The 21,234-nt window shown below is 36.6% G+C and overlaps 1 protein-coding gene across 2 annotated transcripts; it reads left to right on the top strand.

The window, feature by feature from the left end:
• The first annotated feature begins 575 nt into the window (after positions 1–575).
• Positions 576–17,790, top strand: avpr2ab (arginine vasopressin receptor 2a, duplicate b). Of its 2 annotated transcripts, XM_056733860.1 has the most exons (7): positions 576–646; positions 1,456–1,631; positions 7,974–8,366; positions 8,659–8,904; positions 9,047–9,193; positions 11,831–12,521; positions 15,565–17,790. In XM_056733860.1, the coding sequence occupies exons 3-7, from the start codon at positions 7,983–7,985 to the stop codon at positions 15,768–15,770; spliced, it is 1,674 nt and encodes a 557-aa protein (XP_056589838.1). In that variant the 5' UTR covers positions 576–646; positions 1,456–1,631; positions 7,974–7,982; the 3' UTR covers positions 15,771–17,790. The 2 variants fall into 2 exon arrangements, with proteins under 2 accessions (XP_056589838.1, XP_056589837.1); XM_056733859.1 differs by lacking the exon at positions 576–646 and having other exon boundaries at positions 1,321–1,631.
• The last annotated feature ends 3,444 nt before the right edge of the window (positions 17,791–21,234 follow it).

Below are 21,234 nucleotides of genomic sequence, written 5' to 3'. Positions count from 1 at the left end.
CAATAAAACCAAAGGCTTCCAGTTTTAAATCAAGACCAGTTGTATTTCTCCAGCCATCAGTATAATCAACATATTATGGTTCTGTCGATGATTTGGCAGAACTAATGCAAAACAGTCTTTGTCATATTTGCTAACAAAAGACATGGCAGGGAATGGAGCTGATTTCCCAGCCTTCCCCGTTTAATATAAATGCTAACTGTAATTTATTTCATCAGGTGTTTCAGACATGTGAGCGTGGTCATGTTTATGCATTCTTTGTAAGTATTAATTTCTTCCATGTTTTAATCATCCTCTTAATGTGACTTTTCATTGTATAATGAGGTTGTCAGGTTTTATTTCGTCCTCCTTCTGCGAAAATAAAAACACAGGATTACTTACTCTGTGCTATTTTCAACCTCTATGTAATGAAGATGGATGAATATCACAGTCGTAAATCACTACTGTAATGCTAGAATAGTACAGACTTAGTAACCCACCCCCACCCCCGTATTACTCAAGATCCAAACTGGTTATAGACAGCATCTGACAGCACTTGACAACATGAGCAGGTCATCCAGAGAAAAAAAGTGTGACGGCCTGAATTCACAAGAACAGTGGGAACAAGATGACTGAAACTTGGAAACTACAGCAGGCCTACTGTAAAAAGGTAGACATTTGATGTGAACAAATGCTGTAAAGTAGAAATGTTAAAAATAATAGGTTCAGTTCCTTTTATTTTAAGTCTTTTGGATTAAAGGAGTAGTTCACCTTCAAAATGAAAATTCTGTAATACTTTACTCACCTTCCTGTCATACACAAAAATAAGATATTTTGAAGAATGTTATGAACAGCCCCCCATTCACTTTCATTACAATGCTATTCTGTTACCAACATATTTCAAGATATTTTCGTTTGTGTTCCGCAGAAGAAAGAAAGTCATACAGGTTTGAATGACGAGAGGTTGTCAGGACAAGAGATCGTGTAAAATAATGACATTGTTTTCATTTTGAAGGGGAACTAATCCTTTAAGAATCAACTTTATCATTCAACAAATAAGAATGCGTAAAAATGAAAATGTTCGTTTTGAACGTCTATGCTAAAATATATATATATTAAATACATATACATTATTGTATAAATACAATATTTTATAGTATATAGTACGAATTAAGCGTTGTAAGGTTGGTTAAAGCACCTTGATCAAAAGGTTTGGATATGGCATGAAGGATAAAGATACAGGGGAGGAGTTCTTGGAGAGGGAGGGAAACTGAAGGAAGAACACAAGTAAGCGCAGCTAAATTATGTTTAGCTGGCCAGATCAGAGAAGCCTATACCGAAATACACAACAGACAGACAGAATATCAATGACGTGTAAACATTCGTTTTATGTCCGAAAAAAAGATGAAAATTAATCATTTTGACTGACAAGCCCGTTTATTTCGCAGAATGCTTTTCCATTTTTCCCATGTATTTCAGATAATACCTAAACAAAGTTACAGTGGTGGACAGCGGACAAATATATTCACCGTCAAGACAGAATGAGTGGACGTAGCGTGGACAGAGCAGTCTATGGCTTAGTGCTTGAAGAAAGCTGGATTATATATCGCAAAGTGAAATACTTGAAGTGAAAATACGGACCTGACGGACGCACGGTAAGTGCTTGGCTTGTTCTTGATCGTTCATAAAATGCAACGCTTTCATTCCGTGTTGATTTCCATAAACCTGTCACGCTCACGTGCTGTTCGGGGTATAAGATACATGCTTTTAACTTTTAATGCATGCAGAGATGTAGACAGCATTGTGCAATAACTGTGCTGTTACGTTGGGAATTGGTTTTAAATATCTTTTATGCTTAATGCGAAGGCTACTTTTCATTGTGATTAAATCTTGTAGTAAATCCTTTGAACAGAAATCGTGGGAATCATCAAACCTGATCTACTCCAGCGATAAATGTAGTTTATAGTTCGCCTTATGAAAATTAACGAGCTGTAGGTCCTACTATAGCTGGCGCTATAATGGGCAAAATATTTGAAATTATCATAATTACTCAAATGCGTTTTAAGTTAAAATCAGTTGTTTCAGGAGTCATAAAGTAAATGGTTAAAATAATTTATTTGTTGACAGCAAAGTTAAAAGCTCATATATTATATAATTATGCGCTTCACCGGATTAATTTAAACGCACCTGCACACTAGTTTATATTTGAGCAGATATTGAAATCTTGTTCTGACGATATAGAGGCCCGTGTGTATGAGATTGACACTGTGGCTCTTGATTATTTCCCTACAAATTTACTCCATCAATGTGTGGCAAATACATAATCTGCAAATATTTTAAGTTTTCTTTTAATAGACAGTAAACGATCAATTGTACTTAAAATAAATGATACAGAATGTTAAATGGGTTTTAATTGTTCATTACTTGAACAGAAGTAATGCTGTAGGACGTGTTAAAGTGACTTCACCCAAAAATGAAAATTCTGTCATCATTTACTCACCTTCGAGTTGTTCTGATGAACACAGAGAAAGATATTTGGAATAATGCTTATAACCAAATATCTTTCTCTGTGTTCATCAGAGCAAAGAAATTGATACAAATTTGGAACAACTCGAAGGTGAGTAAATGATGACAGATCACTATCCCTTTAACTCTGCAGATGTACTCTCCACATCTTGAGTCAACACAGATGACCTGTTTGAGTTGAACCTGTGCATATCTTTTTAGAAAGCACTTGCATGTCCAGTACTCTTTTTAAAGGTTTTTTCCTAAATGCCAATTACTTATCTGAGATATAACTTCTGGGCTCATGTTTTAAAAATGTTTTAAACATAATGTGTGAAGATTTTTCAAGCTTGTAGGAAAAGTAAGTGATGTTTAACAGTGTTGCGCTTGAATAGGTTACATTTGTCTTAGAAGTAATGTGTCTTTAAAACTTTGAAGTTATGGTGAGAGTCCCATTTTGAGTAACAAACACAATTTCTCACGAGGAAATTGAGAGGATTTAAAATCAATTGCTGCACTTTTAGTGATGGTTTCCTGTGCCTCGGGACCATGCAATAAAACCACAAATATAGGGTATGAATCATTTGCTTTTTGTATATTTACTATAGAATTTGAATAGTTTTGTCTCTAAGAAGGTTTCTGTCTGAATTTAAAGTGACTATACACTCTTTACAGAGATACATGTGGTAAGTTAATGAGTAAAGCAGTCAGTACGTATTTGTGCTTTTTTGTGAAGTCCTTATTTTCACAAGCCTAGACACCTTTACATTTAAGTATCTTTCAGTGTATATTTTCCACTTAAACATTTTATCAATTCATTGCATATTCTTAGCAGTGTAAAAGGTATAATTCAATATTTGCAGGGACGGATTAATCCAACCTTAAGTATAGAACTATACTTTACTTTACTGTACTGTACCAACCATATCATACTACACACTTCACAATTCTATACTAAACTAAAACATACTATAAAACAGTCTTTATAGGGTAGAGGAACAGGATCTGAGGTGAGTGCAGGATACTGAACATTAAAAGATAAAAAAGACCGTCATGCCAGACAAAAGAGCCAGCAAATGAAAATAGGTGGATCACTCAGTAATCCTCCAGACGCAAAGGAAGTGACTATTGTGTGGTTGGCCACAGCTCATCACTGAAGTGTTCCTTTTTTTTGGAAGCATGTTTTTGCTATTATTTCCTGATTTCAATTAAGTAAATTCCAGATTTTCAATGTGGCCTCAGACTTTTGACCCCACTGTTTATGACTGGTGGATAGTTACGTATATTAAAAAGGAGACGCACAAGTGAGACACTGTGCTTAACAGCGGCTCTTTCTTCACATAAACCTCTCATCTTTTCTATCTATTGCACTTATCAATTCCTGTCAGGGCCGTTGTGCTGTACAGTAGCTTCTTCCTGCTGTTTCATTCCTATAAACCGTTCTAAAGATAGGGATTGCTTTCCGTACACTTCTGCACCTAGTCCACCACACACACACACAGACTGTAGCCACAGAGTAATGCACTGTACCTCCGATATACTGACGTATATCAATAAATCCTTCATCACTGCTCACTAAGTCCTCTTGAAACTGGTCATTACATGTACCCTGTATCAATCGCATACGAGAGAGCACTCAAAAGAGTTATACAAGTACACTTTTATTTTTACTTAAAGTAAAAATAATATCACTGTGAAATAATTCTATATATTTAATAAGGCAACGCATCCGCTTAAAGATAATTTATTTAAATATATTCATTAAAACTATCATTAATATATTTATAAAAAACTAATACATATATACTGTTTATATATGTATGAGTAACTAATTATTATAAGTAAATATACATATTTAGTTTGTAGCATATATATTTAAAAAAGTGCACTATCACATGTTTATATTTATTAATACTATATTTATTACTACTACTATTTTACAGTGTGCTATTACTCAAGCAGTTATTCTTTTTATATTGTATTAACATAAGGACCCTAATAACATTTTCATTGTCCTATTTTCTCCATCATCACCAATACTCCTCTTTGTAGTCACATTCGCTCCTCCTTCTTGTCTCTTGAGTTCTTGTATTTACTTTCTCATCTCGCTTTCATTCACCTCTTGTTTATTTATTTATTGATTCATACTGTGAAATGAAAGGGGCATTGACTGACCCTCCTCTGCCTACAGCACCGTTGTTACCTGACTGTCTTTGCCTCTGTTGTGCCGAATTTGGACTCCCCGCCAGATTACGACTCCCCTCGTTGATTTTGATAGAGGATTAGCTAATCCTAACCCCTCCCCTCCCTCACACATAATCCTAACACCTAATGTTAGTGGGGAATGGGGGAGTCATAATTTGGCAGGAGTCATTTTTCGGCTCCTACGGCTTGACCGCTTGTTGGCACAGATCATTTGTATTTATCCATGAGAGCCATTCAGCTGTTGAGATCTGAAAGTTGCTTTTGAAACCCCAATCCAGGTTCAATAATACCAACACAAAAGTCTTGGCAATAAAGATCTAGATAAAAGTCAGAAATGCAGGCAGCGGGCTGAACGCTTGGTACAAACCGTGGAGGAGAAAAGGAGAAAGAACAGATGAGAGCACTGCTGCTCACCGCAGTAGGTTCTCAGATGCTTCACTCCAGTCTCCTCCTTTATCCATCTGCCCCCTTTGACCTCCAAGCAAAGCACTACGGGAAACTTGAAATATTTTTAGTGTCTGCCTGATCATCAGCAGATGGAGGTTTGAGGGATTGACGACACATCTTTATTAGCTTTGGTGAGATTTAGATAAGACTGCTAATACAAATGCTCATTTATTCACAGGGTTTTTCTATGAAGGATCTATGGACACCTGATATGATTTAAGATAACAGATGTTTTTGAAAAATGTGAGTACAGCCTGATGTGGCATGAGCTCATATGAAGCTCTAGAGGAGATACATGTGAGACCGCTAGGGTCATTTTTGGAGAAACAAATTTATTTGTGCCGCGTCATAGGTAAAGTGGGCACATATACCCAGCAGGGGCACACATCACAGCCTTCTGATGAATAGCCAGTGTGGCCGTATGGGCAACAGCAGATCTAAAGGCAAAGAATATAAGAGGAGGCTCTTACGGTAATTTCCCAGGAGGTAACAAAGTAGGTAATAGAAAGCAGTTGGGACATGCACAGAGAAAGAACAGACCACAAGCTGGACGGCAAGAGTGCTCGACATGTTTTCCAATAGGAACGTCAAAGGAAAGACACAAGCCGTCTTTGTGTTATGTCAGGATTTAATTAGTTATGACTTTGTAAACAGCACATCTAATTTCTTTTGTGATTTAATTATGTAAATATAAGATGAAACCGCGCACTTATTATGAGGCTCCAAAGGAGGAAGAGTGATGCAGAGCAGATGAACACGAATGAGTGAATGCAACATCCCGAATGAAAAAATGATATTTCTCTTTTAAACCTCAAGAGACTTTGAAATTTACGTATAATTTAATGGTCCAGTGTGTAATATTTAGGAGGATCTACTGACACAAATGCAATATAATATTCACAACCGTCTTCAGACGTGTATAAAGACATTACTTAATGAAGTGTTAGGTTTTATTAATTTTGAATGAGGTCATTTCTATCAAAATACACTGCAAGTCCCCTTGTATGTTGTTTCTACAGTAGGCTAAAATGGATCAACTGCTCTGCACATTTCGTAAATACGTTATCTCTTTCGGCAAGGGAGTGAAAATATTATGACATCATAGTTCTGTGTCAGTCACCGTAGTGCTTTGAAAGGGAGGGGTGAATTGAGCTGTTGGTTGCAATCCGCAACCTTACCGCTAGATGCTGGTAAAATCTCCACATTGCTCCTTTAAGTATAAACGTCAACAAGACAGAAATGAGACAAGTGTTGGTTGTTCTATAGTAAAAGAAAACAGCTTTAAAAATGTGGATTTAAAATCTCTGACTTTTAATGACATACTTTTTTTACATTAGCAAATTTGGCAAACATAACACTTAAGCAAAAGTCTCCATTTGCTCTCTGCTTAATCTCACTGCTGTCAAAGAAATTGAGTAAAGACATATTGTTTGTGGTGTTTCTTTCCTCACAGACGCTTCTATTCATAAACACTAGAAGTCATGGAAAATATAAAAAGGTAGCCACAAAAATGTAATATACAATATCATTCAGATGCTCTTAAACCTTTAAAGCTGAACTGTTTCATATTCACATTAATTAGATTTAATACGGTATAGTCATATGGAATATGAAATATGAGTCTGCATTAATATGAAATGTGACGGACGCTTTCAGTATATTTGCTGCATAATGGCGACACACTTTGCAGCAACCAGCATTGCTCTTATCTTTGTTATCCTATGTGCTATTTTAATAAACGCTTTTGCACTTTCACGTTTCATTTTCATTTCGTTTAAATATAATATTTGTGCAAGGTACATTTCAATCTGGAAGTATATACATGAGCACAGCCAATAAAATACACTCTTTGTTGCCAATATAATAAGTAAAAGCTTGTATTCAGTTGTCGGTACAAATAATTATGGACACCTACTTTAAAGTGCTTTCTTTGTATTCTGCATTTGGCCCTTGAAAGCAGTCAACCTTGCCTCATTCAAAATTTAAGCGCCATAATTGTTCCACAATCTTGTTAAGTTTTGTTAAGAAGACAAATGATGAGTCAATCCCAGGAGACTGCATCTCGATTTTGCCCTTTAGATATTTGTTAAAATAAATGATCTTTCATTACTCTAAGATCTGTTGTAGCAGCTGGGGATAATAATCTAAACACCATTTTGATGAGGAAAATAACTGGTGATACAAGGAGATGGGAAAGTTTGGGGGATTTTAAAATGTTTTACATGGAGATTGCAGTGCATTGTCTTAGGGAGGCGACAGATGTGCTTTTGATTATGGAAAAATTAGATATGGGGGGATGAAAAGAGACTTAGACGATGAGAGGAAAGAAACAATATGGTTTTGGTGAGGGCAAGCTAAAGGGACTGTTTTTATTACAAAGACTTTACTTTAAAAAATGTGGATTTCACAAAACAATGTGTAAAGGGATAGTTAATCCAAATAAATAAACATTTTGTAAGTATTAACTCACCTCCTTGTCAATTAAAACCTGTATGATGTCATTGTTTCTGTGTATTACAAAAAGAAGAACATTTGAATAGAATTGTCAGATTTGGATGGTCCATCCCTTTAAACCGAGACTGCAATTTCATTGGCAATTATACTGGAGACACACTTCTAACAACCTTATTTGATCAAATCAATTTTCAATCAAATCATCTTTTACTGAAGCACTCTTGTAAATGAGCTATAAAAATAGCCAACAAAATGAAATAAATTCGATCTGAATCTTCAATCGATTTCATTAAATTGATTTAGATTATTTGTCATACCAGTTCGAATCAGTGAGCGATCAGTCTTATTCTGTTTACATCTCATTCCGTCTGTCCTTCTTTTTATAGGTCACAGGCATGATCATGGGCTCCTGGGAAGAGAATTTGGGTCAGTCGAATCGTTCCGTGTTGGGGCTTGAAGGGCCATCAGACATATCCAGTTCCCTCTTCAATCTCAGCAGCAGTTATGGGGGCACAGGGGCTTTTCTCTGGCTCTTTCCATCAGAGAACGTAACATGGACCACCACAAGGCCGACGATGCAGCCTGTGGCCCCTCCACGAGTGCGGGACCAGGCCTTGGCCCGAGCTGAGATTAGCGTGCTGGGACTGGTGCTGGCCCTCACAGCTCTGGGTAACGGGTTTGTGTTGTGGGTACTGCTGCGCAGGAAGAAACATCATGCACCCATGCACCTTTTCATGATCAATCTTTGTGTGGCCGACCTCGTGGTGGCTTTATTTCAGGTAATTTCTTCCTAAAGTAATTACAAAATGATGTGTGCTGCAAAAAATGAGGCTGGTTAAGTGATAATTGTCCTGCATGGACATTTGTTCATTATATGACTATACATTTATTATGTGATTTAAACCTTGGATGTGGGAAACTGGTGTGTCAGCAAGGCGTTGCACGTTATGTGCTTGCGCTCGAAATCTACATTGAACTCAATCAGCAATTTAGATCATGGAGTCATAAATTTCCCGAAACTACCAAAATTGCATGTGAGAGTGAAATACAACCTCTTTATTTTGCCCGCAGGTTTTGCCACAGTTGGTGTGGGACATTACCGAACGCTTTCAGGGCCCCGACGCTCTGTGTCGCTCTGTGAAGTACTTACAGATTGTCGGGATGTTTGCGTCCTCCTACATGATTGTTGCTATGACTGTGGATAGGCACTATGCCATCTGCTGCCCCTTGCAGGCATATCGGGGAGGCGCGCCCTCTCGCTGGAACACATCCATTGTGGTCGCATGGGGCTTGGCTCTGGTTCTAAGTTTACCACAGGTGAGCAACAAATTGTTTTAGAACAGCCCTGACTGGTTTACTTTTGTTTCATATGTAAACAGCTAACCGGTTCTTAGCTGGTATTTTTATTTCAAGGGTTTTCACATGTTAACTCCAATTTAATTTCAACTCCAATTCCAAGGTTTTCATCTTCTCACGGTCAGAGGTGGCCCCTGGGGTGTTTGAATGCTGGGGTCATTTTGCTGAGCCATGGGGACTTAAAGCATACGTTACCTGGATGACTGTTTCTGTATTCATATTACCAGCTTTAATCATCACTGTCTGTCAGGTATATCTAGTGCCTTTTCTCACTCCCAACACACTTTTCTTATTAAATATATACTGTAGATTTAAAGGGATAGTTCAGCCAAACGTAAAAATGCTGTCCTCAATAAATCCCTCTCTTGTCATTTTAAACCTGTAAGACTTATTTTGAAGAATGTTAGTATCTAAACAATGACGGTACTCATTCACTTCTATTGTATGTATACAAAACCAATAGGGGTGGGTGAAAAACAAGATTTACATATGAATCGCGATTCAGTCCTCTAGCGATTCTTGTCGATTCACAGATTTCCAAAAATCGATTTTCTAGTTAAAATAACAATTGTTGATGTTGTCGAGAGCGGTGTGGCACCCGGACAGTCGATAGACCACACAGCTTAAGCTAAACAACAGCGATGGTGGGGCTTAAAGAAACACCCGGTCCCATTTTTAGCGAGAGCAAGTTTTGGAAATGCTTCGGATTTTATCAACTCTATGGTAAGAAGGATTGACAAGTCGTATGCAATATGCAAACTTTGTAAAGCTAAGGTAAAGTAATTTGAGAACACTAAACGTTTAAAGACTAGCATTGAATACCATCATTCCTGCAAAATGGAATAAAATCGAACCTCTGGCACAGCCCTTTTTGAGCCTACACGTGGAAACCCACTGCTGGCACTAAAATGGCTGTAACTCATGAATTCTTCTAAAGAATTCTAAAATTAGCAGATTATTGCAAGAAAAAGTGATTTTGCTATGTCTATTTTAATAAAAAATATATAAAAGCTTTATTTTTCTTTTATAAAAACACATTTAAAATAATTACGGATTAGACCCAAAATTTCATAAATCAAAGTCTCAAGGATCACCAATTGTTGTATCAAGTTAAGTCTTGACACATCAAATTTTAATGCGTCTGTGATATTTTTAACTGCGATATTGCAGAAATCCACTAGGGGTCCATATGCTTTCCATTGGTTTTAACACTTGGTCTGAAATTTGACCACAGCAGACATTGAGATGCTTTTTTTAACTTTTCCAATTAACAGACACAATGAAAAAAAATCAAGCACAGAAATAAAAACAATCAATTTGTATAAAACTATTCAGTGAGAAGGGAAAGGACATAAACATTTTAAGGCACTCTTTAAAAAAAGAAACAATTACTCTTCCTACACACATTATTCTATAAAACGGTGATGAAATATGTTTTCTAGAGTCTTTCCAACTATATAATGTTTGTCACAATAAGATAAGTAGGGTAACTGGGTAACTTCATTTTTAAAGTTAAAACAACAAATAATTTTTACAGTGTACTGTCCAGCTGAAGGAAATATGTTCTGCTATTCCTTAAAGCGGCCAATTTTCAAACTTTAGTTAGTGTGTTATGTTGCTGTTAGATCATAAACAATTTCTGCAAAATGATAAAGCTCCAAGTTTTTTGCCAAGCGAGATATTGTCTTTATAAGAATTCGCTTTTCAAGGACTACAGAGAACGGCTGGAATCGGACTACAGCCCTTTACTTCCCGGGTAAATGATGTCACTATTCCGAGTTTTTTAAGAACCTCCGTCCAAAGGAATACACCAATAAAAGGGCGAGGCTTTCCTTATAGAAGAGGAAGCGCCACTGAAGTAGTGTTTGGTTGTCAGATATTGTAAACATTTGACAAAGCTTCGCAATTAATTACTTTAACTTTCATCACAGAATGTGTGTAGCGGAAATCTTATTACCAGCTGTAGGACTAAGATAACAAACCGTCAAATAACAGCTTCCATGACTTTAACATCGGCTGTTAAAGCTGTTCTGTGTAATAAACTGATATTGTGTGCCTGAGTGCGTGCGCATACCTCTAAAACACTTCTATGAAACGTCCTATGAACTCCTGCTTGCAAATGTCTTCTAGTCAATCTGCTTGTTTTATTATCCAATTTAGTTCCAATATAGAAAGGCAAAACTAACGCTTCTATTATTAGTGTTAATTGATATAACCGGTCTGACCCAATTTGTTCGTTGTCATTTCCCTCACCATAGTAGGCACAGGAATTCTTAACTGTTTTACGAAGTGCCTTAATCTTATGAATTCATACGCTGTAAATCGTATGAATGATAAATGTATGAATGAGTTCATAATTTGTGCAATTTAGTCTAAAATAGCCACATTGTAAAATAGTTTGAAAAAAAATTTTTCCTGTGAGGTTGTGTTGCAATTTCTCTAAATGGAGGTAAATTAACTAAAAGATTTGAATGTGCAATCTTTCACACTTGAGTAAAATATTTACACCTAGACCAACAAAATTTTATTGACTCACCCCATTTGCTAAAACATTGGCTTCCCTGCGGCAGAACATCGAAACCACTTTGTCTGCTTTTCAAATATTTAACCAAGGCCTTTCCGGCTGATGCTTCCGGCTTCAGCAATTACCTGAACAGCCTTTTACCACAGGCTTTCTTTTACATTTCTGTGACTCAGCATCTTTCTTTGTGGATTTAAACAGGCCCAAATATTTTTGACAGCATATAGTCAAAAACAGCACTTAATAAGCCATACTAATTTAGCCAGAGGGATAGACGACTGTCTCGCAATTATACGTTTTCATAAAGGATGACCATTCTTAGATTTTGGCATTCGGTGAAGACTTATCATCCGTTTTATATTCTAGGTGCGCATTTTCAGGGAGATCCATGACAATATCTACCTGAAGTCGGAGCGGTTGGTGACAGCGGAATTTAAGAAGAGCTCCGTATTCTTCAGCTTTGCTCATCGGGAGGGTTGCAGGGGAAGGGTCAGAGATAGAACCAGACAAAGCAGACACAGCCATCACATTGACAGCGGTGTCAGCCAAGCACGATGCAGCCCATCTCATTCCTCTTCCCCTCCAGAAGACCTCCAAAACTTGCACAGTAACTACACTCAGACCCCAGCCTGGAGGAACTCTATCTGCGAGCCCTGCTTAGGACCACTCCCCTCTTCCGATAGCCCCTCCCCTTCCATCACACCCCACCTGCAAGACTCTCCTGCCAACAATGCCAACCACATCCCTGAAACCGTCCATTCTCAATCGTTGGCTGCCAATAGCGTGGGCACAATATCTAGTGCTAATTTTTCATTGGCTGGACAATTGAACATGTCTGGGGCTTCTGAGATGATGCTTCCGGATGTGCTTCCAGATGCTACGGCTATTCCTCTTCATGCTGAGTACTCGCATCCGCCACCTCTACCGGGTGTGACTAAAGCCATGTCCAAGACGGTCAGGATGACTCTTGTCATCGTACTGGTCTACACCATCTGCTGGTCTCCTTTCTTTATTGTTCAGTTATGGGCAGCATGGGACCCCAACCCACCTGATCAAGGTCAGATTTAAAACAAACATAATATTTATATAGGAGCCGGTTGTCACATGGTTTCCTCTAGTGCAGTGGTTCTCAAACTTTTCAGATCAAGTACCACCTTTAAAAAAATGTAGCCATAGAAAACACACGGATAAAGCTGTGACTCTTTATCTTTACACCTTGTTGTCCAATTCTAATGTATAATTAATAATACAAACCCTTTTTTATTTACTAAAGAACATTTTTCCCCAAGTTTTTCAAGTTAGTCAGCAGTAATAGGGGACACAAAACACTTTTCTGTACTGTAAACAGGACTCTGAATGACTATTATGCGGGATTTATTAATTTTGTGGGGACTTGTAGAAAGGCTACAAACCTATATTAAAGACAAACAATATGGAAAAAAGAGACCTATTTAACACAGAAGATAAATAAATATACGTAAATTTAAGCATCAAGATAACCGCTTTATATAACAAACAGAGACTCACACTTTACTGCAGCGGCTTTTGTCAAAGCGGCAGGTCAAAACGAATCGCAACGCTATATTCGTTGATTTAAACAGCGGTTCAAGTGCTTCACAAGCACCGGTCTGCTTCGCTCTGTGTTTGAGCTGCCCGTCATGCATCTGAGTTACATCAACCAACGACAAATGAACAATAATTCATACAACTATATTAAAACTGCACATAGGCTGAGATATATTTCGTATTTATCGATCATGTATATTTGAAATTGTATTTAAAACACAAAATGTAAATTATCATAAAGAGCTTTTTAACTTCCTGTTGTGTCACGTACCATCGGGGTCTCTTCAAGTCGTTTATCACTAGTGGTACGGGAACCACAGTTTGAGAACCACTGCTCTCGTGAATATTTCGATGTGTTGCTTTTTTAAGTGTTGATTGCCAGAGGAAAATGTGCGCTATTTGCTAAGAAAACAGCTAGAAGCTGTCGTGACAACTTGCATGACAACTTGCCGTGATGTGACACAAGTACACACAATTCTTATTAAGTTGACCTCTGAATGTGTGCACTTGTGGTTCAATTGTGTTTACTTTGTATTCTGTTTAGCCGAGAGCTAAAGCAAGAATCAATTTGACGTTTTAAACCTCTTTAAATAGAACACAGCAGTTTGGTTGGGAAGAAAAATGGAAAAAGGTTGATAACATGTAAACATCCTACAACATATTATCATATGACTTATATTGACCTTTTATTTTTTTAATATTTAATGAATGGCTCTAGCTTGAAAGGTTTTTATGGTACAGTCATCTCTGATGCGTTCTCAAATGCCGGAAATAGCATTGAACATAAGTAGTCAGTCACTGTCCGGTAGATTCCAGCTGCTTGTTTTAGTCCAAGTTCTTCATAAAAAGGCAACACTTCATTTTCAATCACTCACACTATCACTTTCTAGCATGCTACTGGAAAAAACTAAACAAGCAATACATTCCTCAGGAATATTTTCTAGACAGAGGTGCCTGTTCTCAGAATTCAAACATTCAGCAAGTCCAACTCTAATGAAGAACACATGAAGCCGTTTAAGTTCTTCTGGTATGTTTAAAGATTGCAGGCAGGTGTGTTAGAGCTCATGTGTTCTTTCTTTTTTACACCTGACTGTTGGGTATCTCATTGGTATTTACACCTCTATATTAGCCTGGACTTTCTGCACAGTTTGACCAGTTATTGAGTAGAGCAGCATGTCAGAAACCAGCACAGTGCTGTGTGTGGGGAAATGATACTCAACCTCTAATAATGCGAATCAGTATTAAAGTGAATTTTTCTTCCAGATGCAATCAAACTTCATAAAATCATTAGATCAATTTTGGTAGATGAACAATATTGTTAATTTTATCATTCACATAAACACCTCTGCATTGTTGCATTTATTTTAAGTACTAGTATACTTGTACTATTTTTAATCCTTGGGGCTAAATTGGCCAACTTTTTTGTTTCTTAAACTGAAGTTTACTATCACTAAAGTATACTTAAAAGTACAGAGTTTGCAACTAAGTTTTTCTGAGAATTACATAATAAAGTCCCAGTGAAATAAAAAATGAAAATTTTTCATCAAATATTGCTGCGTTTATTGTAAATAGCTTATCAATGTGAGTCATTTTCTTTTTAAAATTCATGATCGCTCATAATCTTCTGTTAAAATCTGAAAATGCACATCCGCCCTAAAATGACTATCCATCTCAAATGATGTAAATTAGACAGGTTGGTCGGAGCATCCGTTAACTCCTCCCCTTCAACTGTCAGTCTGTTGCCAGCTTCATTTCAAAATAGATGAAAGAGCTGTTTTTACAAATCCAATAAATTCGTAGTGAAAAACGCAAGCCTAATTTTCTCCTTTGAAATTTCTATTTATTACGAAATGTGTCTGATTACGTAAAGTAAAAACGATCGCAACTTACTGTTCACGCATACTATAAGTAAAAAATAGACCTCCTAATTTTTTGTTTAAAAGAACTATACACACTCAAAAACGTCTTGTTGTAAACTAGTTATTGAATACATCCTTGTTGTGAATAGCAAACAATTAAAAAGACTTAAACTGTGCTGTGGTATTTCAAATATCACCCTTAGAAAAACATTACATTACATTCATACGCTTTTATCCAAACCGACTTACGTTGCATCATACTACACATTTGTTTCTAAGTATGTGTAGTCCCTGGGATCGAACCCATGACCTTTGCGTTGGTAGCGCCATGCTCTAACCGCTGAGTCATCATTGTTATCATATTGCATTTTGTAAGCACATTTCATCATTCAGTATCAAAAGTGTCAAAAGTAGTTCATACTGTTAAAAGTATGAGTATGAGAGTTTTTTTCATAGTTTTCATTAACAAAATCTATGTAATTGTCCCTAACTAAAGTATCTCATGTCAACCGTCTATATACAATGTACGTTCCATAAATAGAACAAAGCCTTTCTTTTATACAGCATATAACTAATCCATGATATGCACACAGAAAGTAAGTTATACAAAAAACAGTATTGAATGCAAATGTACTGGGGTCTCAAGGTTTAGATTTACCTTCATTTCTCAAGCAGGTGCTGTCTTCACTATCCTGATGCTACTGGCCAGTCTGAATTCCTGCACTAACCCGTGGATCTACACAGCCTTCTCCAGCAGCGTATCACGTGAGCTGCTCGGCCTGCTGCGCTGCAACACCACGCTATCTCCACGCCGAGGTTCCCTGCCGGACGACTCCACCACCACGCACACGTCCACCACCACAAAGGACTCCAACTTCTGACCTCCACCTACTCTGGAACAAATGCATACATGCCGACACTCAGCTGAGGACCATGAGAGCAACTGACATGCTGGTTAAAAACACAGCAAACTCAAAAATCAGATTCAGGTACCTGCCGAAAACACAATCTGAACTTCAAGTGCTGCAACGTAAAGATAGCAGTCAGGTACTTAGACTGAATTGTGTGGCTTGTAGACACAGTGATATTCATCCACATTTCACATGTTATCAGACTGGAGTGATGTGTGAATGCTGATGAACACCTTGTGAAGCCCAGCTTATCAAGACTGAGGAAGAGGAAGGAAGCAAAGGATCCGAGATTCATCCCTACATTCCTTTTATATCTCAGCTGAATGGTCTCAAAGATTTGGGTCAAGGGATTATATCAGACGTTATAGCACAAAGGAAAAGTGCAAAATGCTGTGGCTGGGACAGAAAACAAAATGCGATCAATAAATGGACGAAAGGTTATCTTGCTGTACTTCGAACATTTGCAGAAGACCAGTGGCAAGGTCATACATTATGAGAAGAGGCAGCTTTAGATGCTGTGATTTATGAAACAGTGCGTTCTGTTTTTCTGGTACACATAGATAAATTATAAATAGATGGTGATTAGTTTAGACTACGGATTATTTGAACACAGGATATTAAAACATTAGAAGTGCTGACAGTTTCAAAAGGAAGGTGGTACAACGGGAGTAAATCTACTGTATGTTTAACAACCACATTGCACAGTTGTCAATGAATCCCATCGTCTGTTTTATTAAACATGTCACTTTAAACTGATTTAATTTTCCAAAGAATACACTACACTGTAAAAAATCAACTTAAAACATAAATTAAAAAGCTTCATTTAATGTTTACATTAAATCAAATAAACTTTATTAGTTAGTTGAACTTAATTATATTGAACTGGTTTTTTTAAATCTTGTTGTATTTTACAACTGCAGTCCGTTCAGTATAATTTAAAGGTCCAGTCAGTGAAATCTAGTGGCAATGTTGCGAATTACAACCATCCGCTCACTCCACCCCTCCCTTTCGAAACACTGCGATGGCTGATAGAACATGGCGAACTACATGCGAGGGGACCCGCGGTGTATGTAGCTAAAATAGCTCATTCTAAGATGATAAAAACATAACGCTTCACTGTGTATGCTCTTTATACATCTCTCAAGGCATAGCTATATTATATTGCATTTCTGTCTATAGATCATCCCAAAAATTACACACTGGACCTTTAAGTTTCTTTGATTTAGCTTTTAAATTTAAGGCTGCTCAAATTTGTGATTCTTTTTCTACTGTGTTGTGTGTGAATAGAAGCCAATAACACATATGTATCCTGACAGTCTTGTTTAAACATCTCTTAGAAAAACCAGATGAACAGATTTTTTCTTTTTGTATGTTTGGGGGAGAATCATTTACTACAGATGAATTAAAACACGTATATATAAAATTGTAAAGGAGGCGACATTCCAAGAGAGACGATATTTGTACATTGTGTATATATCCATTTCAAAAACATGATGAAGAAATAGTGCTTAAATATATCTCTGTATACACTTACCAAATTCACTTCACTCGAAACCACAGGCGTGTCACTCTTCTATCTCTACCTCTGATGTTTGTTTGATTTGTGTTAAAACAGATTTTATTGCTTTGCAGTTCAGGAACTTTTACATGCTTCAGTAAATTATTTGTACAGAAAACCTCAACTTTTAAGTGCCTTATTAAATTAAATCTAACAAACATTTATGTTCATAACTTGGGTCAGTGCATATATGAATTCAGCATTTGTGTATGCCAAAGCTCATCAAAGGTTCATTTCAATTTTACTTTCATTTTCTAATCCACCTCTTTAAATTATTATTAGAAATGTGACAATGCACGGTGTTGTTCCTGTACAATTTGGTCAACTGACATTTTTGTTCTTAGTAACATTTATTTATTGATTGTCGGCCGGATGATCTGTTCATTTAACTGTAAACTACTAAGTAAATACTAGTAAGTATAGATTAAACAATGGAATAATTCTGAGAGCACTTAACTGCTTTTTATCATTTTAGCAACTTTCATCCAAATACATGAAAAACTCTGATTATTTAGCTCAAAAATACAATTGATAATAAATTATATTTTATTTTTAGCTCATTTTGTTGTTCTTTCCTGAGTAACATGAGCACTGCATGCATTTATCTCAAAGGCCAAAAAAAGCATCAGATCATATTGCGCTCAATAAAATGCATTAGATATTCATTTCCAGTGGACAAAAGGAAGTATCTAAAGGACTAAAGGAAGTGTCTGCACTGTCTATGCTGACTAGAACATTTTATCTCACCGGAGCATCAGGAAGACGGGTGCCACATCTGGGGTAAAAAGGTGGCACTGTGTACCTGTCGTTTCTTATGTGATGAAACCTCCCATCTTTTTTAAATCAAGCAAAAAACACACACACATGACTGTTAAAGGTGATATATAAATCCTGCTGTGTTTTATTGAAAAAAATCACCAGCTTTTTCCATCTGACATTCCTGGGAGCATAAGGAGATTCTTACACTATAGTGTAATTTCAATAAATTAAGAGTTAAGAAGGATATGACTCATGATTATGCAACCACATCCTTAAAATCTTCAAATCTTTAAAGGAAGGTAATGCAGAAAGGATCATTTTGTACTTTTTTAGGGGAATAAACACCGCAAAGCATTCACTACCTATGCTTTGCAGAGTGCTTTGTTTAAATTTAAAGTTTCAGTTTCAATAGAAATAGTTAAAATGTAATAATAAAATGTAATAACCATGACCTCGCCGTATCATGATGGATATGAATATTGTCTAGATATCATCTTAAAAATCATCTTGAATATTAAAGTTAATAAAAAATGTTGTACCACTTGTCTAATCAAATAATGTGAAATAGTTTCAACACATTTCACCCTTTATTTGTTACGCTGATAATAAAAGGCCAACTTAGTACATCATTGTGGGAAACAACCTTCTGTGCAGCAGAAGCAGATCATATTATAGACGCTTTCAGCGGACTGACGGTTTCAACAACATAAACAAACGTTATGTGGACCAAGCTTAATTTCCGGTAGACCTCAGCAAAGAATTAATAACTGTTAGTATTTTTATTTTATACAATAATATACAATCAAATATGAATCTGAATTAAATCTAAAATAAATTGTTATCATAACCAAACAGACCAGAAGTTAACTCTGGGCCAGCGTGTGTGTCCGATGAAACCATCTATGCGGCAAATGTATAAAGAGTATCACAGTTTGTTATTCTAAACATAGCAAGAGACTGTAAAGAGCCTGGCTTCTCTCTAACACACTCTATGCAACTCTGAAAGATGAAAAGCCCCATTTAAAGAAAACTCTTTATGACTGCTACACCACTCGCAGTGTCTCAAATTAATGACCTGTGAACAGCTAAAACAAGTATTTATGGAGACTGCATGGAAAAAAGTTTTATACCCAAGATAGTCATCATGCCCATACAGACCCTTTGGGGCTCATGCCATTCATATGAAACTCATTAACAAAGGTCTGTCGGCCAACTGTGCTTGCAGTCATATCACATGCCATGTTTACTACCAGCACAACAAAACACACCACAAGTCACAAGGTTAACAGGAATTAAGAATAGCAAGTTCAAAGCAGGGAACGCTGCCACTTTTTAGTTAAGATGTCCTCAAGGCTGTAAGAAATGAGAATATGGTCAGCTTTAAAAATATTAATGCAAACATTATATCATATAAAGATGTTATAATCAATGATTTCAATGACCCTCTGTACATCATATGTCACTGTGCTCTGTGACAGCTGCCATAGTGCCAAAATGGATCCACTAAAAGTTCATCAGGTTAGGTTGGACATGATGTCAGGGTCAATAAACAGAGAATGTGAGCTGTTAAACTGTTTCTCTGCTGAGATCAGACCTTTCACCAAAAAGTACATTATGCAAGACAATGCTGAATGTTTTTGGTTATAAAAAGACAGAAGTTGATCCATTATGATTTAGTAGCAGTTTCTGTAGAACAGTAAACATGAGAAAGAACTTAAAACAATGATGAGTTAAAGAGGGGGTGGAATGGTCCACTCAGAAATCTCTCATACTGAGCTGAAGTACAGATACCATCAGAACAGGCTTTTTTTGGCTGGGGAAACATGACAAATGAAAAAACAAGACTTTTCTCTTCTTGCTTCGGAAATTTTTAGCTGGGCAAATATTTGGATAGATTTCAGAGATTTAGATATAGATTTGTATCCATATGTGCATGAGAAGTAACATTTTAAATGTGTTTTTGGCATGTTTGCATCTTCTTAAAGTGATGGTTCACCCAAAAAGCAAAATTCTGTCATGGTTTACTCACCCTCTTGTCATTTCAATCCTTTATGGCTTTCTTTCTTCCGTAGAATACAAAAGAAGATATTTTAAGGAAAGTTGGTGATGGAACAGCACTCGCCCCTGTTCACTTCTATTATATGGGCAAAAAACCAATGCAAGTGAAAGGGGCCATATACCAACATTCTTCTAAATATCTTCTTTTGTGTTATGCGAAAGAAAGTCCTGCAATTCTGAAATGGCAAGAGGGTGAGTTAATGAGGACAGAATTTTCATTTTTTGGGTGAAATATAATTTTAACTTTTTAAACAAGTGTCCACCAAAACCAAATGAAACATTAAAATAAAATATCAACACCAGTAGTGCTAAGCAGTAATTATCCACAGATGACCCAGACAAAATAGGCATTTTACATAGAGCAGCTGAGCAGGAACTAAATATTTTGTGAAAACAATACTCTTCTTACTATATAAAGAGAAAAATGTAGAAAAGAAATAGATGTCTGTATTAATGGGGCAGGTGTTGGCAGGAGAGATGTGTTTTCAGACGATTCTTGAAGATGGCTGCAGAATCTACTGATCTTGTAGCAACATGCAGATCATTCCATAATCGTGGAACAGATCCAGAAGGTACGCGAGAGGTTTTTTTTCTCTTTCGATGGCACCACAAGACGTTGTTTGTTAGCAGATCGCAGGGATCTAGAGGGCAAATTATTTTCCATACACTAAATGTGAAGCAGTTATGTGAATATATTTTTGACAACACTTATTTTGATGTATTATTACTTTTTGAGCAGTTTCAGTTTTTAAAATAGCCTGACTCTTATGTACAAAGTGGACAAAAATTTCCATGTCTTGAGAATATATATTTTTAATTTTCCCTTTAACTTTGACCTTTCTTTCCAAATGATTTAAGATCATATAACTTCATTCATTTTCATAATTGAAACCTTTTAAGCAACTTTGTGGTTAAGACTTTTGAAAATCATATAATTTAGGTCCCCCATGAACTTAAATCTATCTGTTGGCAGAAGCTTTATAGAAAAATCTGTTTCTGATCATCTTGACATTTCTTTGGCACAATAGAGTCATTCTTTGTTGGTATCAACTCCCCCAG

The sequence above is a fragment of the Triplophysa dalaica genome, chromosome 20, assembly GCF_015846415.1.
Source record: "Triplophysa dalaica isolate WHDGS20190420 chromosome 20, ASM1584641v1, whole genome shotgun sequence".
NCBI lineage: Eukaryota > Metazoa > Chordata > Actinopteri > Cypriniformes > Nemacheilidae > Triplophysa > Triplophysa dalaica.
Note: the sequence above shows the minus strand (reverse complement) of the source record. Positions and strands in the feature narration are given on the sequence as shown.

Excerpts from the sequence above, each read along its gene's own strand:
- avpr2ab (XM_056733860.1), top strand. The coding sequence starts at position 7,983 with ATGATCATGGGCTCCTGGGAAGAGAATTTGGGTCAGTCGAATCGTTCC. Across the intron at positions 8,367-8,658 it reads TCGTGGTGGCTTTATTTCAG|GTTTTGCCACAGTTGGTGTG; the intron begins GTAATTTCTTCC and ends TTTTGCCCGCAG. Across the intron at positions 12,522-15,564 it reads CCCCAACCCACCTGATCAAG|GTGCTGTCTTCACTATCCTG; the intron begins GTCAGATTTAAA and ends TTTCTCAAGCAG.